Genomic DNA, 26,381 nt, shown 5'->3' with positions numbered 1-26,381 from the left:
CATGCCGCGGAGCGGCTGGGCCCGTGAGCCATGGCCGCTGAGCCTGCGCGTCTGTAGCCTGTGCTCCGCAACGGGGAAAAAAAAAAAAAAAAAAAAAAAGAATGCTTTCTAAGCGCCAAGCCTTCTGGAAACGGAGTGTTGTTTGGGCGATGGGTCTTGGTGACTCTCAAGAGCCAGATGGACGTCCCAGCTCTCTGCTCTATGGGCTCTGTTGTTTGTGGGACTCCAGCCTATGCGGTCTCCCTGATGTCTGTCTGCTCGACTTCTCCTCCTTCCTATTTGCCAGGGCTGGATGCAAACTCTGGACCCCAAATTCAAAAGAGCTGAGAGAGGACCTGCTGAGGCAGATACTATTTACGGAAACTCCCGATTCTATGTTGTTTTGGAGACTAGAAATTTGTCCAGATCACTATCCTTCCTCATGTTCAGGCTTCAAGAAATGCATCAGGCTAGGGCACCAAGCCCCAGATCTAAACAACCGTGGCCAGAGTTTCAGGATGATGTAACACATAGCTTAGCACCTTGTTGAGAAGGAACCACCTGGCCCAGTCTCTTCCTCCGAAGGGGCTTTGGGCACAGTGGGTACTTCAAAGTCTATGAATGGATTAGTATACTCCATGTCTTCCTCCCATGCACAGCTTCAAAGGACCCCTATCCACCCTAATGCAACTATTGCATTTATCCACCAAATACAGACATCCAAGTTGTCCTTTCTCAGTGAGGGAAAGTGGAAAGCTTTTGGTTATTCAGAGAATCAGAGGATTTTAAAGTTTGAAGTTACATTAAAAAATGTATAGAAGAGGGGATTTCCCTGTTGGTGCAGTGATTAAGAATCCACCTGCCAGTGCAGGGGACACGGGTTCGATCCCTGGTCTGTGAAGATCCCACATGCCGCGGAGCAACTAAGCCCGTGTGCCACAACGCAGCCATATATCTGTGTGTGTGTGTGTGTGTGTGTGTGTGTGCGTGTGTAGAAGCGGAAACTGAAGTACAGAAAGGAGGCTAAACAGCTAGTTGATGTGATCTCATTCATCATCCAGATTCCAACTCTGGGGACTGCCTCCCTTCTTTGCCTTTTATTTACCACCAAACTATCTTATATCCTAGTCTCCCCTCCAGCAATGGCTAAACTACTACTCTTCCTATCTTAATAATTTAGTTTTTCCAATCAACAGAAAATGAAATGAAAAAAAAAAGACTGCCTATATTTACAATCACTTTTGGACCAAGTTCCTGTCCAGACCAGAAGCTTAGGCAAGGATTACTTTCTTCTTTGTTTAGTTTGTCAACCCCCAATCTTGTACTTAGAAAATAAGAACCAGCCATTTATGGGCTGTCGTCATTCTGATGAATGATGTGAAACTTCTCTGCTCCCTAAGTGCATGTCTCCTACCTGACCCTTGATCCAAGGCAATTAAGAAAAGCAATAAAATCACAGAACCTCACTTCTGATCACTGCATTCCAGCCAGAGGAGATCAGGTTGTCCTTACAGAATACCTATAATTAGATTGGGTTTGAAATTTGGACTGCTGCATCAAGTAGAAAAAGAGCATAGATTTAAATCACCATCTCAGCGTTTCTGAAGGAACTAGAGAGATCCAAAAGCTGTGAACAGAATTAGGACTGAAATCAAGGCATTTTGAACTAGTGACCTCATTGCGACACTTTATAAGGTGACACTTTATAAGGAGCTGGTTGAGTAGTTAGGTCTTGTACAAATGAGGGGTAGTACTTGGAAGTCACCAAACATTTTTGTTTAGCCCAATTAAACAACAACAGTGAAAGGGAATATTCTTGCCCCTCATGATACCTTGAGATGCCATGTAGCTACAAACTGAACGCTTTTTAAAAATTATTTTTATTTTCTTATTTATTTTTGGCTGTGTTGGGTCTTTGTTGCTGTACGTGGGCTTTCTCTAGTTGCGGCCAGCGGGGGCTACTCTTCGTTGTAGTGTGTGGGCTTCTCATTGCGGTAGCTTCGCTGTGGAGCACAGGCTCTAGGCACACGGGCTTCAGTAGTTGTGGCACACGGGCTCAGGAGTTGTGGCTCATGGGCTCTAGAGCACAGGCTCAGCGGTTGTGGCGTATGGGCTTTGTTGCTCCGCGGTATGTGGGATCTTCCTGGACCAGGGCTCGAACCCGTGTGCCCCGCATCGGCAGGCGGATTCTTAACCACTGCGCCACCAGGGAAGCCCTGAACATCTTTTTTAATAACAATTTTATTGAGGTATAATTTATATACATAATTGCATCTATGTAAAGTGTACAATGTATTTTGAAAGATGTATAAACCCATGAAATTATGACCACAATCAAGATACATAACATTTCTATCAATTTCAGAAGTTGCCCTGTGACCTTTACAATCCATCCTCCCACCATCTTTTGCCCCTCAAGGAAACACTGATCTATTTCTGTCACTATGGATTAGTTTGTATTTTCTAAAATTCTATATAAATGGAAACATACGATATGTACTCTTTTGTTCCTGGTTTCTTTTCACTCAGTTATTTTGAGATTCATCCATGTTTGTTTGTGTATCCATAGTTTGTTCTTTTCTATTTCTAAATAGTATTCTATTCTATTAGTGATGAACCTTGGGGTGTTTCCAGTTTTTGGCTATTATGGATAGAGCTGCTATGAACATTTGTGTAAAGTTTTTGTGTGGACACATTTTTATCTTTCTTAGGTAAGAACCTAGGTGTGGAATTGCTGGGTCATGCAGAGATGTGTACTTAACTTTATAAGAAACTGCCAAACTGCTTTCTAAAGCAGTTGGTACCATTTCATATTCCCACTAGTTGTGTGTGAGAATTTGGTTGGTCCACATCCTCACCAACAAAGACACTTGGTAGTGTCTTTTTGTGTGTGTGCACATGCATGTGTGGTAAAATATGTTTAACATAAAATTTGCCATTTTAACTATTTTTAACTGTACAATTCAGTGGCATTAGTACATTTACAATGTTGTGCAACCATTGCCACCACTAACTATTTACAAAATTTTTTCATCCCCCAAACAGAAAACAGTAACAGTTAAGCTATAACTTCCCTTTCCCCCTTCCCTCAGCCCCTGGTAACCATTGTTCTAATTCCTGTCTCTTTGAATTTGCCAATTATAGATATTTCATTCAAGTCAAATCACACTATTCGTTCTTTTGAGTCTGGCTATTTCACAGAGCATGTTTTCAGGGTTCACCCATGTTGTAGTATGTATCATTTCATTCATTTTATCGTGGTTTTGATTTTCATTTCCCTGATGATCAGTGATGTTGAGCATTTTTTTCATGTATTTATTGGTCATTTGTGTATCTTCTTTGGAGAAATGTGTAGTCAAGTCTCTTGCCCATTTTAAAATTGGGTTGTCTTTTTGTTGAATTGTAGGTGATCTTTACATTTTCTGGATATTAAACCCTTACCAGATATCTGACTCACAAAAAATGTTCTCCCTTTCTGTGGGTTGTCTTTTCATTCTCTTCATAATTTCCTTTGATGCACAAATTAAAAAAAATTTTTTTAGGAAGTCCTAAAAAAATGTTTACTCCTATGTTTTTTCTTTTGCTGTGTACCTTTGTTGTCATATCTAAGAATCCATTGCTAAATCCATAGTCATGAAGATGTACCCAAATGTTGTATGTACCCCTTATGAGTTTTGTGGATTTAGCTCATATTTAGATCATCAATCCATTTTGCATTAATCTTTGTATATGGTGTGAGGCAGGGGTCCAAATTCATTCTTTTGCATGTGGAAATCCAGTTGTCCTGGAACTATTTGTTGAACAGAGAATTCTTTCTCATTGAATAGACCTGACACCCTCATTGAAAATAAACTGGCCAAAGAGGTGTGTGCTTATTTCTGGATTCTCATTTCTATTCCATTGGTCTATAGGTCTGTCCTTATACCAGCATCACACTGTTTTGATTACTGAAGCTTTGTAGTAAGTTTTGAAATTGGGAAATGTGAGTCCTCCAATTTTGTCTTTCTCTTTTCATGACTTGTTTGGTTATTTGGGTCCCCCTGCAATGCCATATAAATTTGATAATTGGCTTTTCCATTTTTGCAAAAAAGGCTCTTAGAATTTTGTTAGGGATTGCATTAAATCTGTAGATCACTTTAGGTATTATTGACATCTTAACAATATTGTCTCCCCATCCATAAACACAAGATACCTTTCCATTTATTTAGATATTCTTTAATTTTTTAATCAATGATTTGTAGTTTTCAGTGTACAAGTCTTCTCCTCCTTGGTTAAGTTTATTCCTAGGTATTTTATTCTATCAGATTCTGTTGCAAATGAAATTGCTGTCTTAATTTCCTTTCTGTAATGTTAATTGCTGTTATAGAGAAACACAACTGATTTTCGTGGGTTGATCTTGTAATGCGCAACTTTGCTGATTTTATTTATTAGCTCTGGCATCTTTCTTGTGGATTCTTTGGGAGATATATATTATTAGCTGTGGGTTTTTCACCAATGCCCTTTATCGTGCTGAGGAATTTCCCCTCTAGTTTATTGAGATTTTTTTTACCATTAAGGAATGTTGGATTTTGTCAAATTTTTTTCTGCAGCAGTTGGAAAAATCATACATCCCCCCCCTTTATTCTATTAATGTGAGGTATTACATTAACTTTCGTAGGGTGAACCACCCTTTCATTCTTGGGGTTGTGTAGCCTTTTAAACTTTATTCTACCAGGTGTGTGGTGGTATCCCAGTTCTAATTTGCATCTTGATAACTAATGATATTCAGCATCTTTTCATGTGCTCATTAGCCATTTGTGTGTATGTATATATATATATATATATATATATATATATATATACTTTTTTTTGAAAGGGGTATTCAAAGTTTTTAAATAGGTTGTCATAATATTGAGTTGCATGAGATCTTTACATATTTTGAATACAAGGCCTTTACTAGATAAACGTATTGTGAATTTTCCCCCAATCTTCAGCTTGCTTTTTCATTTTCCTAACCATGTTCAAGGAACAGGTGCTTTAAAAGTCCAGCTAATCCTTTTTTTTTTTTTTTATGGTTTGTGTATTCTGTGTTCTAAGAAATCTTTGCTTACTCAAAGGCTGAAAGGATTTTCTCCTGTTTTGTTTTAGAAGTTTTATAGCTTTTACACTTAGATCCATTTATTTCAAGTTAAGTTTTGTGCTGTGTGAGGCAAAAGTCTAAGTTAATTATATTCCCCAGTGGGATATACAGTTGTTCCAGCAATTATTTGTTGAAGACTTCCTTTCCCCCTTTGAATTGCCTTGGCACCTTTGTAGATCATTGAACACATATGCGTGGATTTCCTTTTGCCATACCATGGTTTGATTATTGCAGCATTTGGTTTTGAAATCTGGAAGTACAAGTCCTCCAGTTTTGTTCTAACAAGTTCACTGACTGTCTTCTAGGGCACATGCATCTCCAAACATTTTAAAATCAGCCTGTCCACTTGTAAAAATTGCTGCAATTCTGATAGGGATTGTGTCAGGTCTATGGATCAATATTGTTTTCATAAAATGAATTAGCAAGTATTTTCTCCTTTTTGAAGAGTGTTTTGTTGGATGGGTATTATTTCTTACTGAAATGATTGCTTGAATTTACTGGAGAAGCATCTGGACCTGCAGTCTGTGAGAAAGTTTTCAATTGTGCTATTTAGTGCTATTCAGACTTTCAATTTTGAAGAAGGCTCTAGCCAAGCAGTTTTCTACTCCTGGAAAGCCCACCCGCTATTAATGCCACAAATGCTAACTAGAGGCAAAAAGTAATACTCACTAGAATTTTGGCTGGGAGAAAAGATTCCTGTCTATCAAGTTGCTATGCAGGTGGCCTAGAGAGAATTTTACTTTTCCTCCTAATAAAGCATGACACATGGTAGGGAGGAATGAGCTCAAGTTTCTATCCCCATGAGTAGTAGTATCCTATATTTCTTCATTTTTTTCCCCCCTTTCACAAATATATTTACCTTACCAGACACTAACTTCTTTAAGCTGGTACCATTTCTTGTTTCGAGAGCCCCAGCACCCAGCTCAGTGCTTGGCACACTGCAGACATTCCAATGTTTGTCAAGGTACAGAGAGTAATAAACACTGTTGCTCGTGGTTCTGCACTGTTCTCGGGGCAAGAGACAAGAGGTTGATTTCAGGACTTACTCTTCTCAGGACCAGGAAGAAGAGATGCCCAGTAGCCTACACCAAGAGAGATTTAAAAGCTACTAGAATTCCTTAAAGAAAATTCCTTAGTACATGAGGCTCACCAAATGTTTATCTTTGAGGTTATTAAAATAGCAGATGGCACTAGAACTTGTGCCATAAACCCTAGATCACTCTTATTCTTTTTGAGGATGGAGGCAACATGATAGAAGAGAAAGTATAATGGCTTCGGGAGTCACAAGACCTGATTTAAGGGATGTGTGTTTACTGATCTAAGTAAGCATCAAATGAATAAATGTGAAAACACTATTTACACTTCATAATTAAGTATACAAGGGTGAGTTAATATTAACTGAGCCCATAGAAATGAACAGAGTTATAAAGGTCACGTTAGTGGGAACACAAATATTCAGTCTCTCTCTGGATTGGGATTAAATGTCACAAAGTCAGCTTCAGCAAAACAGGTAATAGGTAAAAGATTTCTTTGTTCTTTTCCCACCTTCCCTCTTTTATTTCTCAATTCCTACCCTTTTCTCCACCTTGCCATTCCAGCAAGATCCAATTCACATCTGTCCTTTCAAAATAAGGCCTACTTTCAAATTTTAAATCCTCTTAGCATAATACACAAATTCACATCTCAATATAGTAAACCTCTCAGAGGGATTTGATTTTTAAATCTAAAGGAATGAATTTTTAGAGTGAATTTCGGTTGTTGTTTCAGGCAGATGGGGAGGTGTTTTAGAAGCACAGGAGCGTTTACATAGGGACCTATTAGACTACCCAAATTAATCTACTCATGGTGCCAGACCAACTTCTGAAACTATTTTACTTTCACTTTAAAGTGGTTTTTCTCAGTACCCAAGGGGTTCAAATAAACTCTCTGAGACATTTTTTTGGTATAGCTTTTAAATTACAAGCTTGATCTGTTACCCTCAAATACAGTTCTTAAGGAAGATTAGTTACAAATAGTTGTCAGTGCTTTCAAATGACAGAAAAAGTTACATTATAGTAAAACTGGATGATTTTTTTATGCGAGAGATAACAATTTCTCTCATCACCAGATAGAATTACTCCAATTCATGCAATAAATGACAATTACATTTTTAAAAGTTGCCCTAATTTTTCTAGTTGAGATTTCATGCCTATTTTAAATCAAGACATCAATAAGCTCCTGAGCTCACCTCACCCTCCCTGGGAAGTAGTGAGGACACACGTGGTTTTTCTGAGACTCAACTGGACTCCACAGAGTACCAAAGTATTATCTCAGTTCTTTCACCTCAGTGTGAAGGTTCCCAGGAAACCTTCAGTTTCAGAAGTAATGGTCCTGGTGGCCAATAGGAAAATATGACATATAGATTTTTTAGGACTTCAATAGTGACCTAAAAAGGTGAACAGGAGGGAAACTGACTTATCTTCACATAAAACTGGCAGAAATCAGCATCACCAAATTTCTGTAATTAGAAATCATGAGGGTAAAACAGAAGAGGTTTGTCTCCGATGGAGATGCTCCTCACAGTAGACTTTGTGAATGTCTTTTACAGAACTACATAATATAGTACCATCAACATTTTACATATTTACATACAATTTGAATACAAATTCTTAAAATTTATAATAGAACATTAAAATAATCTTCTAATAAAATCAGCCTTAAGTATAAGGAATCTAGATTTCAGTATCTTGTACACTTCTAAATAAATATCTTTGATCTATAATCCTTGAAAATATTATAGTTTATGATGACATGATACAGACAAGTCAAACAGTATTATAAGTAAAAATAAAACATCAATTTAAAAATAAACAAGCCTAAAACCACATTGAGCTGAAATTATAGAAAATCAAAACACTAAGTATACAGTAATTAAATATCTAGCATTGGGATAACCAGATGCATGCTAAATGACACAATTTCAACTTCTATAAAAAGCCCTTTAAAAATCATAAGTCTAAATAAATAAGCAGAAACACAAAGGGAGGTACTGTACCAGCCAGTAACAACTAAAAAGAAAACTCTCTGTTTTTCTTTCAATTGATCCTAACAGAAAAACATGAAATAATAATCATTGCCAGAAAACTATAGTTCATGTGTTTTGTTTCTTTTAGAATGCTGCCAATGATATAAAAAGCCAAAGCAAGGCTTCCTAATTGTTAGAACACTGTACCTTAGAAAAGGAAATTGACAGATTTAAATAAAAATCAGACATTTGCCTATTTAAGATATGATTGAATTTTCGCCTAATGACCTCACATTAGGTCTAAATCAAGCCCATGATATGAATGCACATTCAAGCATCTGAATGTATGATCTGTTAATTCTGAATTATATATGATGATTTAACTTCATTTGCCAAAGTATTAGTTTATTTTACATAAGGCCAGAATTAAAACATCTAGAGCAGGAACTAATACCTTATTTATCTTTATAGAAGGGTTCTTAGATTCTCAGAACATAATAAGTGCTCAATAAGTATTTATTGAATTGAGATGAATCCAGCATTTATTATATCAGGAAGCACTGAATCCACGATGAAACTGGTTGCCTGACACTCAGAGGGAGCTCTTTAATTTTACCTCTAGGCCTGTGATTAATTTCTGGCTAGTTAATGAAGTTAACTGTCACAGATCTGTCTCAGTTTCTTAATTCAGGGCCAAGATTTGTACCATTCATCTGTTCCACAGTTAAGCCTTCTTGAAAGTTTTGTGGCTGCACATTTATAGTTATGTTGAAAGAATAATCTTTGTTATTCTACGTTGGGTTTTTGCTTATGATAACTGTCTGAAATACACATACACACACACACACACACAAACATAATCATTTCACAAATGGAAATCTGGAGAGTGCACAAAGCCTAAATTACATAGCTCCCAAGGTGAACTAAAAAAAGACATTGAAACTGTAAGGTAACTCTTTTTCATTACACACAAACTTATTGCGTGATGGCTGGAAGCAATGTCTTTGGACAAACGGTTATAAACCACAAGTGTCCTTAGCCATTAGCCTGACAAGGTAGCCCAAAATGGTTTGGCTCCAACACTGCCCTGTTTAATTCTGTAGCTCATTACACTAGGAAGCAGCGAGGAGGAGGTGAACATGCTCTCCAAAGACCATTCCTTCCATCCACAGTGCTCAGATCAATATCTGTATCATTATGTGGATTATTCTGAGTTCCTCTGTATTGCCAGTTAAAGTTGCTGTTTCTGATGTTTGTGGTTCCTCACTGGGGAAGGGAGGCGCATGTTACAGAACTCTTGAAATGAAAGCTATTTAGAAAGTTTCACTCTTTGATTCTCACGGCCAGCATGCCTGTCCCTCTTGAATGCTGCTAGGAGAGGTAGATCCAGTGTTTAAGTCCTGCCATTCCCTGCAGTAACTTAGTGTAATAGAAGTCCATGTTGTCTGCAAAGTCTGTACAAACAGGTGACTCCGTGTCACCAAAAGTGCAGTATAATGCAGTTCCTCCCACACTAAGGAAAACCGTCGCTATGCACAGCAAGACCAGTAAAATACAGGAACCACCTCCAACTTCATCTGCAAACAGGAAGACAGAGTAAGGTTAAACTTACACAAAATTAATGCCTAGTATCTGCTGTCTGCTCACTGATTAAGATAACTAGATGTTTCTAATATTAGTCTTCTATGGATAGTCACTGACAGGAAGCTAGGACACCAGTGACTATACAAGGACCTATTAGTTACCTTAAAGATATATACCTGTGGAGCTTGTGAATGCTAAAATTAAAAGTAGCTCATTTATACAATGAATATAACCATTTCCATAAAAAAGAAGAAAACAATGGCAATACTTCTCTGATGTGCTCATAGCATTATTTTAGAGTACAAATTATATATAACCTCACTATTACAGTATCTTTGGAGTTCACATCATGGGACTACCTTAAAGCAAAGTCAATTTGATATTAAACAAACAAGCAAAAATGTCTGAGTGGGATCTTGCATCTTAGTAATACTCAATTTTATCTTTCAGTGGAATAGTGAAGTTCTAGCTAGTAATTTCATTTCTTAAACAATTTTGGCAGGCTTCTTTTTAATAAAAATGTCCACATAAATCTTTCTATATTGAAGAAAGTAACTACTCTCTTGTTGAAAGTCTTAATGATCACTCATAATTAAAGAAAAATTAAAAATATTTGGAAAAGACTAAGAAGTTTTATGATCAGCATGATGAGGGTGTACCAAAACCTTCTTGGAAGGTAATCTGGCAGTATCTATTAACATTTTAAATTAATTTATCATCCAGCCTGGGGCACTTTTGAGAGTGAAAGAGTGTTAAGTGAATGCAGTGCTGGGACAATAGGTATAAACAAGGAAGGACTGCCTGAGGCCAACTGGTCCATATGGTCCTGATCACCGAGCCTAGCAAATCCACTTTCAGGAATTAAGCCTACAGATCTGCACAAAACACAATATCATATTTACAAGCATGTTCACTGCAGCAAATTTTGTTATCACATAAAGTTGAGGATAACTTAGTTATTCTAGTTACAATGGAAGAGTTAAATAATTATGGGAGATTCATATCATGGAATACTATGCAACTGTTTTATAGAATGAAGTAAATTTAATACATTGTTCAAAGAAAGATGTCCAAGATTGATGGTTAAATTAAAAAGCCGTCACATAATGGTATATAATGAACCATTCATGTCAAAAAAAAAGGGCACATGTGTATGTACACACATATACATGCATATATACAGAATGTGTTTTGAAAGGATGGTAAGAACGTCAATCAATACCTGGGGGAAACCCCCAAGGGAGGGAGGGTTGAGAGCCTTAAACTTTTTACTTCATTACTGTCTAAGTTTTTTCATGATTAGTGTATATTACTTTTATGATTAAAAAAACAAATTTTACAGAACCCAATATAAACCAAATAGAATTTATTTGGAAGATTTTACAGTAATACGTGAATATATTCTCCCCATAAAAATTTAAACATGAAAGTATCTAAGAGTCTAAGGGACTCTCCCTTTTACTCCTACCCAATCATATTCCCCTCTCAACCAAGAGGTAAACACTGTTAAATATGGTGTATATCCTTCCAGATCAAACACATGTGGCTTCAGGATTTTTATAGAAACAGGATTATGTAATTGTATTGTCCTGTGATTTACACATTTACAGTTTAATAGATTTTAATAGTTAATAGACATTAATAGATTTAATAATTTATACTTAGCATAATTTTTATACACACAAATAAAAAGGATCATATCATTCATGTTGTGTTTCTTGGGGTTTTTTTGGTTTTTGGTCAGTTCAGTATTTTTACCATCTTTTCTCTTTTTGGCATGATTCTCACCCACCCTCTTATCTTTGTTAACAATCTAGTTTATGTATTTTTCTGGGTATTTCTTCATTCTCATATATTTATATACAAACATTTAGATACAATTTATTTTAAAACATCTATTTTGTTTTATCTATATGCATTGATAGTATTTAGAGCTGTGCTGTCCAACATGGAAGCCAAGAGGCACAGGCGGCTACTGAGCACAAGTTATGTAACTTAGTGTAAGACGAGATGGCTACTAAGGGAACTAGGGACTGTCAGTTCTAAATCGTGGGTTCCCCCTACTATGTATGCAATGATTCAATACCAATTGGTACAAACAAAGAGTTGAGCACTTTATCTGGAGAGGACTGTGATAGTTACAAGCAAGGTGCAGAGGTAAAATGAGGGGTGAGAACAGATTACTTCCAAGGTTCCTACCAGCTTTATAATTGTAAAAATTTAGAAACCTCTACTGCTATCACTTTATGTCATACTTAGAAAGCGTATCTACATGTTGACACTGTTATTTTAACAATGCAGTTGTTTTATAAACATGAAAAGCATACTGATAGGTTCTTGGCTATATTTCTACTCACTCTGATTTACCTAGGCCTTAGATAAATTTAACCACCACCTTAAATATAAGCCCAGGAGGAAAAAAAAAAATCAAACAATAGCAACAGTGTTCAACTGTACTCTTGAGAGACACCTCTTTCTCTAGAGTCAAGAAGAAATCACCGAAGAGAAAATATTTGTAATCCATAAATATTTTCCACATCAGTCAAGAAGGAGTATGAACTGCCACTGAAAAGAAGACAAAAATAGCAGGCTCACTAAAAAACAAAAAACAAAAACTAGAAAATAAAACACGAAACAAAGAAACTGAAATAAGCTCTGAAAATTGAGGACTACCTGTGGGACAGGAAGGCAATGAGATGAATTTTGCAACTTGGTCACTTATTTGAGCAAAACAAATTGCTTAGGAATTATTTAAGAACTGATGATAGTTTGATCCTCTGTGTTTCTTTACAGAAGATAAAGCAACTAAGTCCACATATTCTTTACAAATCCTGTTATCAAACACCTTATTGTACATTAATTCATTCTTTCAGCAAACACTGATCAAATCTGTGCTAGACACAGTCTGAGCACTTTACCTTGATCTAAGTTGTCGTCTATTTCTTGGAATCTCACTCTTCGCTTAGATGGTTTCTGTTGCATCTGGGCAGGATGATCTCCTACAGTATCATTCCTCTTCTTTAATATAGAGACCAAGCCTTCAGCATGAACAACCTGTCAGAGATTATAAGCACTGTTTGTTATATTATGGCGGGACATATCAGTGATGTTTTACATGTAATGGTAAGAAGGCTAATTCAGTTCAAGGGGTATCTGAAGTCCTATTAGAGATTTAACCAATTCCTATAGAAAAAAATCACAGTCATCAAAATCTAACAGAATAATACTTTCTCTTGTCTTCAGATATTGCCAAATACACATATCTAAAACTCTGATTGCTCTTCTAAAGCCCTGAATTGATTCCAGGGCCAGGCAGTGTGACACAGCATGGACTGGAAATCAGGCTTACTTTATCCTCATTTATAGCTCCACTTCCCTGTTAAGCCATCTATAAAATGATTCCTTACGGCCTCTCTTTGCTTAATCATTAGTCCTGGGTTTTGCTTTATAACAGAGGCTGCTTTTTACATTCATCAGCAATTTTTAAGAAATGAGCATGTGAGACTTAAAATATATTTGATACCAACTTTTAACATCAAAATGAGTGTTGTCCTCAGTTCCTCTGAGAAACTACACATTTACTAAATAATGTTCTAGTGCTCTAAATATCTTAAGGACTTCTCTTCTAGAATATCTCTTAGACCCAGTTTACTAGGGACATATTACCCTGTAGTATGCAGAGGGTGGCAAACTATGGCCACTAGGCCAAAGGCCTGCTGCCTAGTTTTGCAAATAGAATTTAATTGGAGCACAGCCAAGGTTACTCATCTACATATTGTGTATGGCTGCTACAACGGCAGAATTGAGTACAGACCATAAAGTCTAAAATATTCAATATTTGGCCCTTAGAAAAAGAAAAGAAATAGAAAAAGACCTCTGTCTATTATTTCTTTAGTCCCCCCTTTACCCCTTTCTATGCTGTCTTTCTGGTTTTCACTTGGGACACCCCTCTTCTGCTTCCACCCCACCCTTTATTTAGGAACAAAGACAAAACAGAAACCTTGCCATTTAGGAGTTAAAAGACTCTGAGGCATAGGGAGAAAGAGAACAGAATCAGTTGGTAGAGCCAACTGGGAAGCTGGAGGCCTTACCATAGGCCCCCCTAGGCAGTAGGTTGATTCACAGAAGTTGACTTGTGAGTTGCCTGCTTGAACAAGCTGTAGGTGATGACATAGGTGGGCAATGTGGCCCTAACACTGTTGATGTCAGTGACTTGCTGGTATCCGATCACTGTAAGCTGAGAACTTCCTGTAATGTCATTTATCTGATCAATGGTATAAAATACTTAATATGACTTGCGGTTCCAGCCAGCCATCTCTGATAATGAGCTATACATAAACATTACAGATTCTATTAGTTCTTTTTATAACTCAATGCTTTTAGGGCCAAATAACTCAATATAGTCTTCTACTGGGCTTCCCTGAACATGGGTCTATAGAAACCATTATCTCAAAAAAAAAAAAAAAAGTTAGCAATTTATTCTTTTTATAGAAAATATGTATTTCAGATGATGTATTTCTTCTGAGAAAGCTAAAATACTTTAGTGACATTAAAATGATAAGTATAAATTATGCAAAGGAATAGTTTTTCAAATCTTTCATTAGAAAGCAACAATATTAAAGACCATCTTCATACAACAAAGAAAAATGATTTTACAAGTACCTTGCTGAAACTGGGTACTTGAGGAAGGGAAAGAAATCCTAATAAGTTTCTAAAGAGCAAGACATGGAAAATGGAAATGAATTTTAATGAGTATATTACTACTAAAGATATATCATTGACTTTTTAAATTTTTAGTAAATGTAAAAAAAAGGGAGTTTTCATAGATTCATTCACTATCTATTTCATTCCATAAAATAGTACATTTACCAAGAGTGAATTCACCTACCATAGGTGTTTTCAAGTTGCTTTAACTACTTAGAAAAAACAGTCCTATTAAGAATAGTTACAAAGACAAGCTCCAGAGTTGCATTACTGTTAACTGTATGTCTTTATGATCTGAGTTTTGAATCTGTAAATTCAAGAGACAGACCCAATAATAAATCAAAAGACACAGCAAATATGAATAAATGGATGTTGAAAGACCAAGAGAAACTCTCAAAATCATCTGGAAAGACACAGAACGTGCTTCCAAGACCTAGAAGCTAGTCCTAGTGCAGCAGCTGTTAGGCCCCTACCTTAGTGCCTGCTTGCCCTAATCTGGTGTGTTGGGCTCCAGAAGTCATATAGTTAAGGGATACAAGACTTCCCAAGTGGCCCCATCTTATTTACTATGGATGGCAATGAACTTTGGCAAATTTTTGAAAAAGGGAAGAAGTAAGAGTATGAGACATCACAGTTGTGTGGGATGAGCCAACATTTTATCTTGACACCCTCCCCACTCAACCATTAATTCCTGGCAAAAAATCTATCCACAGCCTTTACATGCTTTTCCTTTTTCTCTCCCACCAAGAATCTTTTGTTTAAGCAGGGCTGCTCCAGCGTCTGAAGTGAAGGAATGTGTTCTTTTCCATTATTTCCTTTCAGTCTTATTCAGGGATCTTTCCCAGGGATCTTTCTTTTTTAACTGCCCTCTTGTCCTATAGTTTATAGGGATGGTGGGACCAAGTTTAGGCATAGGAGATGCAAGCCAAGGGGGAAACTCTTAGAAGACAGGTGGGTGTGGTCCTTTTTGTGCTGACAAGAGTTTTGGGCAAAGGTCTTAGAACCTACCCCTAGTGCAGAAATTCCTACTTATCATACCAAGACAGTCAAACAAAAAGAAATGACTTTGGTAGAGTTTACCTTAATTTTATGGTAGAAGGCAAGTAAGTTAAAACAAAGTCATGGTCTTAGTCTAGAGTCTCATTCAGAAGTCTGCTAAGTGTTTCTAAGTAGGTTGGGAAGTTGAGTTAGGGCACATAGAAATGTGTCTTCTCCAAACTACTCTTAAAAAACATTTCTATGCCTTTTAATTTTTTAACATAATGTCAATATTAAAAGGTTAAGAAACTTTAAATCTCAAAAAATAAAGCTTTAAAAACTAAATTTAGGGAATTCCCTGGCAGTCAAATGGTTAGGATTCCATGCTCTCACTGCTGAGGGCCTGGGTTCAAATCCCGTTCAGGGAACTAAGATTCCACAAGCCGCATAGTGCGGCCAAAAAAAAAAAAAGTTTAAAAAAAAACAAAACTAAATTTAGTTTCCCACTTCAATTACCAAATTCCTTTCCTACCAAAACAAAGTATACCAAGCCTTTACACTGAGAACAAAAAGAATGTTTAAGCTGTAATTAGTGTAATTGTTACTGGTGGTACTCTGTGAAAAAGTGCAGAATTAAAACAAATAATGAAACATCCATCCGACCTAGCCCTGTATATTTGTAAATAAATAGCTCTTCTGCACTTCCCCCTCAAACAGCAATGATCATCTTAAATAGCATTTTAATAATGAACTGTTTGTAAAAAACAAAATTATTCTGCAACACTGCTGGCACAGGAAATCATAATATGACAAGGGAAACATTCAGAGAGGCCTTGCTGTTAGATCTGCCTCATCAAATTAAAGGAGAAAATAGATAGCAAATAATATTCTTTTACTGATCAAGGCTTTACTCAACCCAGAAACTCAAGGTTGGTAAATTTTGCTTGGTTTCCAGATAACTTGAGAAATAACATTCATAAATTATATTAGTATATTATAAACAGCGTAAATGCCAGCAGTTTCACTTTAGAGAATGAAATTCCAGTCATTCGATGTCAAATTTTCCAGTACTATTCTTCACTGAAGGAACAAGTCATGGGTCTCTGCCTGGTCCTTTAGATTTGGGTTCCAGAATAAGAACTATGATTTAGTGAATCTGCACTTTATGTAAAGACATTTATATAATATTTCATACTTAATCTTTACAACTCTATTATACAGGCATTACCAGTCCTATTTTACAGATGAAGAGGCCAAGCTGAGAGAGCTTAAATAACTTGCTTACATTTGTAGCACCAGTTACGGGCAGAGTTGAATACTAACTCAAGATTAAACCTCTTGCCATTTCCCTAATGTGAAAAGATCTTATTTTCTATGATTATTAAAATTTTGCTTAGTGTCACTTGTGATAATACATATTACAATTCAAATTAGATGAACAGGGCTTCCCTGGTGGCGCAGTGGTTGAGAGTCCGCCTGCCGATGCAGGGGACACGGGTTCGTGCCCCTATCCCGGAAGATCCCACATGCCGCACAGCGGCTGGGCCCGCGAGCCATGGCCGCGGAGCCTGTGTGTCCGGAGCCTGTGCTCCGCAACGGGAGAGGCCACAGCAGTGAGAGGCCCGCGTACAGCAAAAAAAAAAAAAAAAAAAAAAAAAAAAAAAAAAAAAAAAAAAAAAAAAAAATTAGATGAACAGAACTTTCAAATAAACCTAATAAGTTTCTTTTGTCTTTCCAAAACACTTTACAGCAACAAATCCTTATCTTATACATCACCTGAATTAAGAGATACTTAAACTAATGGCTAAAACCGTTAGTCTAGAGACACTGGGGAGGAGAAGGTTAGATGAAAGATCCTTTGTGTCATTCAATAATTTGAAAGTAGATTAATGTCATGGCTACTACTACAGCAAAATAATATAACAAGTCACAGCAGCAGCAAGAGGAGGCAGCTAAATGGAGGAAAGCCATCTTCTAGAAATAACACAACGGTGCTCTCTGGCACTACAATGCTGCATATTAAGACACGACAATATGGAGAGTAAAAAACAAATGATGATAAAGTACATTGATATTGAATTTTTCAAAGATTAGTTTAAAAAGGAAAAATGGGCGCATGCGTGGTCCTACCACAATGTCGGCGCCTAGTCCATAGTGAGGGTGACAAGAAGTTAGTTTCCTTAGGACCAAGGAGGCAACCTCGCACCTGCAGGAAGACTTGTTGCCCCATCCAGAGGGAGGAATAAGCTTCCTGTTACAGTTGCAACTGCTAAGAAGCCGGTCTTGCTGCAGTCTCTCCCAGATGTTTTCTAGATACTGTGTGGCTGATAGGGTCTTGGTGCTCCGTCCGGGTGTCAGGCCTGACCCTCTGAGGTGGGAGAGCTGAGTTCAGGATATTTGTCCACCAGAGACCTCCTGGCTCCATGTAATATAAAACAGCAAAAGCTCTCCCAGAGATCTCCACCTCAACGCGAAGACCCAGATGCACCCAATGACAGCAAGCTACAGTGCTGGACACCCTATGCCAAAAAACCAGCAAGATAGGAACACAACCCCACCCATTAGCAGAGAGGCTACCAAAAATCATAATAAGGTCACAGGCACCCCAAAACACACCAATGGATGCAGTCCTGCCCACCAGAAAGACAAGATTCAGCCTCATCCAGCAGAACACAGGCACCAGTCCCCTCCACCAGGAAGCCTACATGACCCACTTAACCAACCTTAGCCACTGGGGCAGACACCAAAAACAACGGGAATGACGAACCTGCAGCCTGAGAAAAGGAGACTCCAAACACAGTAAGTTAAGCAAAATGAGAAGACAGAGAAACACACAGCAGATAAAGGAGCAAGATAAAAACCCACCAGACCAAATAAATGAAGAGGAAATAGGCAGTCTACCTGAAAGAGAATTCAAAGTAATGATAGTAAAGATGATACAAAATCTCAGAAATAGAATGGAGAAAATACAAGAAACATTTAACAAGGACCTAAAAGAAGTAAAGGGCAAACAAACAACGATGAACAACACAATAACTAAAATTAAAAATTCTCTAGAAGGACTCAATAGCAGAATAACTGAAGCAGAAGAACGGATAAAGTGACATGGAAGATAAAACAGTGGAAAGAACTACTGCAGAGCAGAATAAAGAAAAAAGAATGAAAAGAACTGAGGACAGTCTTAGAGACCTCTGGGACAACATTAAACACACCAATATTCGAATTATAGGGGTCCCAGAAGAAGAAGAGAGAATGAGAGGGACTGAGAAAATATTTGAAGAGATTATAGTTGAAAACTTCCTTAATATGGGAAAGGAAATAATTAGTCAAGTCCAGGAAGTGCAGAGAGTCCCATAAAGGATAAATCCAAGGAGAAACATGCCAAGACACATATTAATCAAACTATCAAGAAATAAATACAAAGAAAAAAATATTAAAAGAAGCAAGGGGAAAACAACAAATAACACACAAGGGAATCCCCATAAGGTTAACAGCTGATCTTTCAGCAGAAACTGTGCAAGCCAGAAGGGAGTGGCAGGACATACTTAAAGTGATGAAGGGGAAAAACCTACAACCAAGATTACTCCACCCAGCAAGGATCTCATTCAGATTTGACGGACAAATTAAAACCTTTACAGACAAGCAAAACCTAAGAGAATTCAGCACCACAAAAACCAGCCTTACAACAAATGCTAAAGGAACTTCTCTAGGCAGTAAACACAAGAGAAGGAAAAGACCTATAATAACAAACCCAAATTAAGAAAATGATAGTAGGAACAAACATATCGATAATTACCTTAAATGTAAATGGATTAAATGCTCCAACCAAAAGATATAGACTGGCTGAATGAATACAAAAACAAGACCCATATATATGCTGTCTACAAGAGACCCACTTCAGACCTAGGGACACACACAGACTGAAAGTAAGGGTATGGAAAAAGATATTCCATGCAAATGGAAATCAAAACAAAGCTGGAGTAGCAATTCTCATATCAGGCAAAATAGACTTTAAAATAAAGACTATTACAAGAGACAAAGAAGGACACTACATAATATCAAGGGATCAATCCAAGAAGAACATATAACAATTGTAAATATTTATGCACCCAACATAGGAGCAACTCAATATATAAGGCAAACACTAACAGCTATAAAAGGGTAAATCGACAGTAACACAATCATAGTAGGGAATTTTAACACCCCATTTTCACCAATGGACAGATCATTCAAAATGAAAATAAATAAGGAAACACAAGCTACGAATGATACATTAAACAAAATGGACTTAATTGATATGTATAGGACGTTCCATCCAAAACCAGCAGAATACACTTTCTTCTCAAGTGCTCATGGAACATTCTTCAGGATAGACCATATCTTGGGTCACAAATAAAGCCTTGGTAAATTTAAGAAAATTGAAATCGTATCAAGTATCTTTTCCAACCACAATGCTATGAGACTAGATATCAATTACAGGAAAAAATCTGTAAAACATGAGGCTAAATAATACACTACTAAATAACCAAGAGATCACTGAAGAAATCAAAGAGGAAATAAAAAAATACCTAGAAACAAATGACAATGAAAACATGACGACCTATGGGATGACCTATGGCATGCAGCAAAAGCAGTTCTAAGAGGGAAGTTTATGGCAATACAATCCTACATTAAGAAACAAGAAACATCTCAAATAAACAACCTAATCTTACACCTAAAGCAATTAGAGAAAGAAGAACAAAAAAATCCCAAAGTTAGCAGAAGGAAAGAAATCATAAAAGTCAGATCAGAAAAAAATGAAAAAGAAATGAAGGAAACAATAGCAAAGATCAATACAACTAAAAGCTGGTTCTTTGAGAAGATAAACAAAAGTGATAAACCATTAGCCAGACTGATCAAGAAAAAGAGGGAGAAGACTCAAACCAATAGAATTAGAAATGAAAAAGGAAAGTAACAACAGACACTGCAGAAATACAAACGATCATGAGGGATTACTACAAGCAACTTTATGCCAATAAAATGGACAACCTGGAAGAAATGGACAAAATAAACAGAACAATCACAAGCACTGAAATTGAGACTGTGATTAAAAATCTTCCAACACACAACAGTCCAGGACCACATGGCTTCTCCAGCGAATTCTATCAAACATTTAGAGAAGAGCTAACACCTTTCCTTCTCAAAATCTTCCAAAATATAGCAGAGGGAGGAACACCCCCCAACTCATTCTATGAGGCCACCGTCACCCTGATACCAAAACCAGACAAAGATGTCACAAAGAAAGAAAACTACAGGACAATATCACTGATGAACATACATGCAAAAATCCTCAACAAAATACTAGCAAACAAAATCCAACAGCACATTAAAAGGATCAGATATTCACAGAAAGATAGACAAGATGACAAGGCAGAGGACTATGTAGCAAATGAAGGAACAAGATAAAACCTGAGAAAAACAACTAACTGAAGTGGAGATAGGCAACCTTCCAGAAAAAGAATTCAGAGTAATGATATTGAAGATGCTCCAGGACCTCGGAAAAAGAATGGAGTCAAAGATCGAGAAGATGCAAGAAATGTTTAACAAAGACCTAGAAGAATTAAAGAACAAACAAACAGAGATGAACAATACAATAACTGAAATGAAAACTACATTACAAGGAATCAAGAGCAGAAAAACTGAGGCAGAAGAACGGATAAGTGACCTGGAAGACAGAATGGTGGAATTCACTGCCACGGAACAGAATAAAGAAAAAAGAATGAAAAGAAATGAAGACAGCCTAAGGGACATCTGAGACAACATGAAATGCAACAACATTCGCATTATAGGGGTCCCAGAAGGAGAAGAGAGAGAGAAAGGACTCGAGAAAATACTTGAAGAGATTATAGATGAAAACTTCCCTAACGTGGAAAAGGAAATAGCTACCCAAATCCAGGAAGCACAGAGAGTCCCAGGCAGGATAAACCCAAGCAAAAACACGCCGAGACAAATAGGAATCAAACTGACAAAAATTAAAGGCAAAGAAAAATTTGAAAGCAACAAGGGAAAAATGACAAATAACATACAAGGGACCTCCCATAAGATTAACAGCTGATTTCTCAGCAGAAACTCTACAAACCAGAAGAGAGTGGCATGATATATTTAAAGTGATGAAAGGGAAGAACCTAAAACCAATATTACTCTACCTGGCAAGGATCTCATTCAGATTCAACTGAGAAATCAAAAGCTTTACAGACAAGGAAAAGCTAAGAGATTCAGCATCACCAAGACAGCTCTACAACAAATGCTAAAGGAACTTCTCTAAGTGGGAAACACAAGAGAAGAAAAGGACCTACAAAAACAAACCCAAAACAATTAAGAAAATGGTAATAGGAACATACATATCAATAATTACCTTAAACGTGAATGGATTAAATGCTCCAACCAAAAGACACAGGCTTAATGAATGGATAAAAAAAAAAAGATCCATATATATGCTGTCTACAAGAGGCCCACTTCAGACCTAAGGACACATACAGACTGAAAGTGAGGGATGGAAAAAGATATTCCATGCAAATGGAAATCAAAAGAAAGCTAGAGCAGCAATATTCATATCAGATAAAATAGACTTTAAAATAAAGAATGTTACAAGAGACAAGGAAGGACACTACATAATGATGAAGGGATCAATCCAAGAAGAAGATATAACAATTATGAATATATATGCACCCAAAATAGGAGCACCTCAATACATAAGGCAACTGCAAACAGCTATAAAAGAGGAAATCAACAGTAACACAATAATAGTGGGGGACTTCGACACCTCACTTACACCAATGGACAGATCATCCAAACAGAAAATTAACAGGGAAACACAACCTTTAAATGACACAATAGACCAGACAGATTTAATTGATATTTATATGACATTCCATCCAAAAACAGCAGATTACACTTTCTTCTCAAGAAATCATATCAAGCATATTTTCTGACCACAATGCTATGAGATTAGAAACCAATTACAGGGGAAAAATCGTAAAAAAAGAAACACATGGAGGCTAAACAATACGTTACTAAATAACCAAGAGATCACTGAAGAAATCAAAGAGGAAATCAAAAAATACCTAAGACAAAGGATAAAGAAACATGACAATCCAAAACCTATGGGATGCAGAAAAAGCAGTTGTAAGAGGGAAGTTTATAGCTACACAAGCCTACCTCAAGAAACAAGAAACATCTCAAATAAACAATCTAAACTTACACCTAAATGAACTAGAGAAATAAGAAGAAACAAAACCCAAAGTCAGCAGAAGGAAAGAAATCATAAAGATCAGAGCAGAAATAAATGAAATAGAAACAAAGAAAACAATAGCAGAGATCAATAAAACTAACAGCTGGTTCCTCGAGAAGATAAACAAAATTGATAACCCATTAGCCAGACTCATCAAGAAAAACAGGGAGAGGACTCAAAGCAATAAAATTAGAAATGAAAAAGAAGTTACAACAGACACCGCAGAAATACAAAGCATCCTAAGAGAGCACGACAAGCAACTCTATGCCAATAAAATGGACAACCTGGAAGAAATGGACAAACTCTTAGAGAGGTATAACCTTCCAAGACTGAACCAGGAGGAAATAGAAAATATGAACAGACCAATCACAAGTAAGGAAATTGAAACTCTGATTAAAAATCTTCCAACAAACAAAAGTCCAGGACCAGATGGCTTCACAGGTGAATTCTATTAAACATTTAGAGAAGAGCTTACACCCATCCTTCTCAAACTCTTCCAAAAAATTGCAGAGGAAGGAAAACTCCCAAACTTATTCTATGAGGCCACCATCACCCTGATAGCAAAACCAGACAAAGATACTATGGAAAAAGAAAATTACAGACCAATATCACTGATGAATATAGATGCAAAAATCCTCAACCAAATACTAGCAAACAGAATTCAACAACACATTAAAAGGATCATACACCATGATCAAGTGGGATTTATCCCAGGGATGCAAGATTCTTCAATATAAGCAAATCAATCAGTGTGATAGACCATATTAACAAATTGAAGAATAAAAGCCATATGATCATCTCAACAGATGCAGAAAAAGCTTTTGACAAAATTCAACAGAGGGCTTCCCTAGTGGCACAGTGGTTGAGAGTCCACCTACCGATGCGGGGGATGCGGGTTCATGCCCCGGTCCAGGAAGATCCCACATGCCACGGAGCAGCTGGACCCGTGAGCCACGGCCGCTGAGCCTGCGCTCCACAACGGGAGAGGCCACAACAGTGAGAGGCCTGCGTACTGCAAAAAACAAACAAACAAACAAAAACCTCTCCAGAAGTGGGCATAGAGGGAACCTACCTCAATGTAATAAAGGCTATATACGACAACCCCACAGCCAACATCATTCTCAATGGTGAAAAACTGAAAGTATTTCCTCTAAGATCAGGAACAAGACAAGGATGTCCACTCTCACCACTCTTATTCAACATAGTTTTGGAAGTCCTAGCCACAGCAATGAGAGAAGAAAAAGAAATAAAAGGAATACAAACTGGAAAAGAAGAAGTAAAACTGTCACTGTTTGCAGATGACATGATACTGTACATAGAGAATCCTAAAGATGCCACCAGAAAACTACTAGAGCTAATCAATGAATTTGGTAAAGTTGCAGGATACAAAATTAATGCACAGAAATCTCTTGCATTCTTATACACTAATGATGAAAAATCTGAAAGAGAAATTAATAACAATTAAGAAATTATTAATTAATTATTAATTAAGAAATTAATAACAACAAAAGAATAAAATACCTAGGAATAAACATACTTAGGGAGACAAAAGACCTGTATGAAGAACAGTATAAGACACTGATGAAAGAAATTAAAGATGATACCAACAGATGGAGAGATATACCATGTTCTTGGATTGGAAGAATCAACATTGTTAAAATGAGTATAGTACCCATAGCAATCTACAGATTCAATGCAATCCCTATCAAATTACCAATGGCATTTTTTACAGAACTAGTACAAAAAAATCTGAAAATTTGTATGGAGACACAAAAGATCCCGAACAGCAGTCTTGAGGGAAAAAAACGGAGCAGGAGGAATCAGACTCCCTGACTTCAGACTATACTACAAAGCTACTGTAATCAAGAGAATATGGTACTGGCACAAAAACAGAAATATAGATCAATGGAACAAGATAGAAAGCACAGAGATAAACCCACGCACCTATGGTCAACTAATCTATGACAAAGGAGGCAAGGAAATACAATGGAGAAAAGACTGTCTCTTCAATAAGTGGTGCTGGGAAAACTGGACAGCTACATGTAACAGAATAAAATTAGAACATTCCCTAACACCATATACAAAAATAAACTCAAAATGCATTAGAGACCTAAATGTAAGTAAGACTGGACACTATAAAACTGTTAGAGGAAAACATAGGAAGAACACTCTTTGACATAAATCACAGCAAGATCTTTTTTGATCCACCTCTGGTGGTCCAAATGGGACCTAATGAAACTTAAAAGCTTTTGCAAAGCAAAGGACACCATAAACAAGATGAAAAGACAACCCTCAGAATGGGAGAAAATATTTGCAAATGAATCAACGGACAAAGGATTAATCTCCAAAATATATAAACATCTCATGCAACCCAATATTAAAAAAACAAACAACCCAATCAAAAAATGGGCAGAAGACCTAAATAGACATTTCTCCAAAGAAGACATACAGATGGCCAAGGGGCACATGAAAAGCTGCTCAACATCACTAATTATTAGAGAAATGCAAATCAAAACTACAATGAGGTATCACCTCACACCGGTCAGAATGGCCATCATCAAAAAATTTACAAACAATAAATGCTGGAGAGGGTGTAGAGAAAAGGGAACCCTTATGCATTGTTGGTGGGAAGTAAACTGATACACCACTATGGAGAACAGAATGGAGGTTCCTTAGAAAACTAAAAATAGAACTACCATATGACCCAGCAATCCCACTACTGGGCAGAGACCCTGAGAAAACCATAATTCAAAAAGAGTCATGTACCACAATGTGCACTGCATCTCTATTTACAATAGCCTAGACATGGAAGCAACCTAAGTATCTACCGACAGATGAATGGCTAAAGAAGATTTGGCACATATATACAATGGAATATTACTCAGGCATAAGAAGGAACGAAATTGAGTTATTTGTAGTGAGATGGATGGACCTAGAGACTGTCATTCAGAGTGAAGTCAGAAAGATAAAAACAAATACCGCATGTTAACACATATATATGGAATCTAAAGAAAAGAAATGGTTCTGAAGAAACTAGGGGAAGGACAGGAATAAGGACGCAGACGTAGAGAATGGACTTGAGGACATGAGGAGGGGGAAGGGTAAGCTGCGACAAAGTGAGAGAGTAGTACTGACATATATACACTACCAAATGTAAAATAGATAGCTAGTGGGAAGCAGCCGCTTAAAACAGGGAGATCAGCTCGGTGCTTTGTGACCACCTAGAGGGGTGGGATAGGGAGGGTGGGAAGGAGACACAAGAGGGAGGGGATATGGGGATATATGTACATGTACAGCTGATTCACTTGTTATAAAGTAGAAACAAACACACCATTGTAAAGGAATTATACTCTAATAAAGGTGTTAAAAATAAATAAATAAAAAGGAAAAACGTTTTCTGAAATAAAAATATGAGTTTTATAATGTACCTAAGTTTCTAGATTAGATACTATCTCATGTTTTTGTAACTAGCTTTTATTTGCTTAAAGGGACAATTTAATAAGTATGAAATAGGAAAAGAAATGGTTAGAATATCAAGATACCATCCCACTTTTTAAGCCTCAGTATATCATTTAGATAGGTAGATTCTAAAACAGAACTCCTGATTCTCTTCCTCTCAAAACTGCTCCTCACCACCATACCTCATATCTAATCCATTAGCAAATCCTTTTAGTTCTCCCTTCAAAAATATATCTTCACCACATCCATCACTACTGAGTCCTTCATTATATCTCATCTGAATA

General features: G+C 36.9%; 1 protein-coding gene across 6 annotated transcripts in view; it reads right to left on the bottom strand.

The window, feature by feature from the left end:
- Positions 1-6,533: 6,533 nt before the first annotated feature.
- The window catches only part of CNST (consortin, connexin sorting protein), a 124,154-nt gene continuing 104,306 nt past the window's right edge, over positions 6,534-26,381 (bottom strand). For all 6 annotated transcript variants that reach the window (XM_081222026.1, XM_081222024.1, XM_081222023.1 and 3 more), the window contains 2 exons: positions 12,605-12,740; positions 6,534-9,679 (listed from right to left, as the gene is read on the bottom strand). In XM_081222026.1, coding sequence (XP_081078152.1) covers positions 9,474-9,679; positions 12,605-12,740 — 342 coding nt within the window. In that variant the 3' untranslated portion in view covers positions 6,534-9,473. The remainder of the gene's footprint in view (positions 9,680-12,604; positions 12,741-26,381) is intronic.

The sequence above is a fragment of the Mesoplodon bidens genome, assembly GCF_964165515.1.
Source record: "Mesoplodon bidens genome assembly, chromosome: 2".
In the NCBI taxonomy this organism is placed as follows: Eukaryota; Metazoa; Chordata; class Mammalia; order Artiodactyla; family Ziphiidae; genus Mesoplodon; species Mesoplodon bidens.
This window is presented reverse-complemented; position numbering and strand designations above follow the sequence as displayed.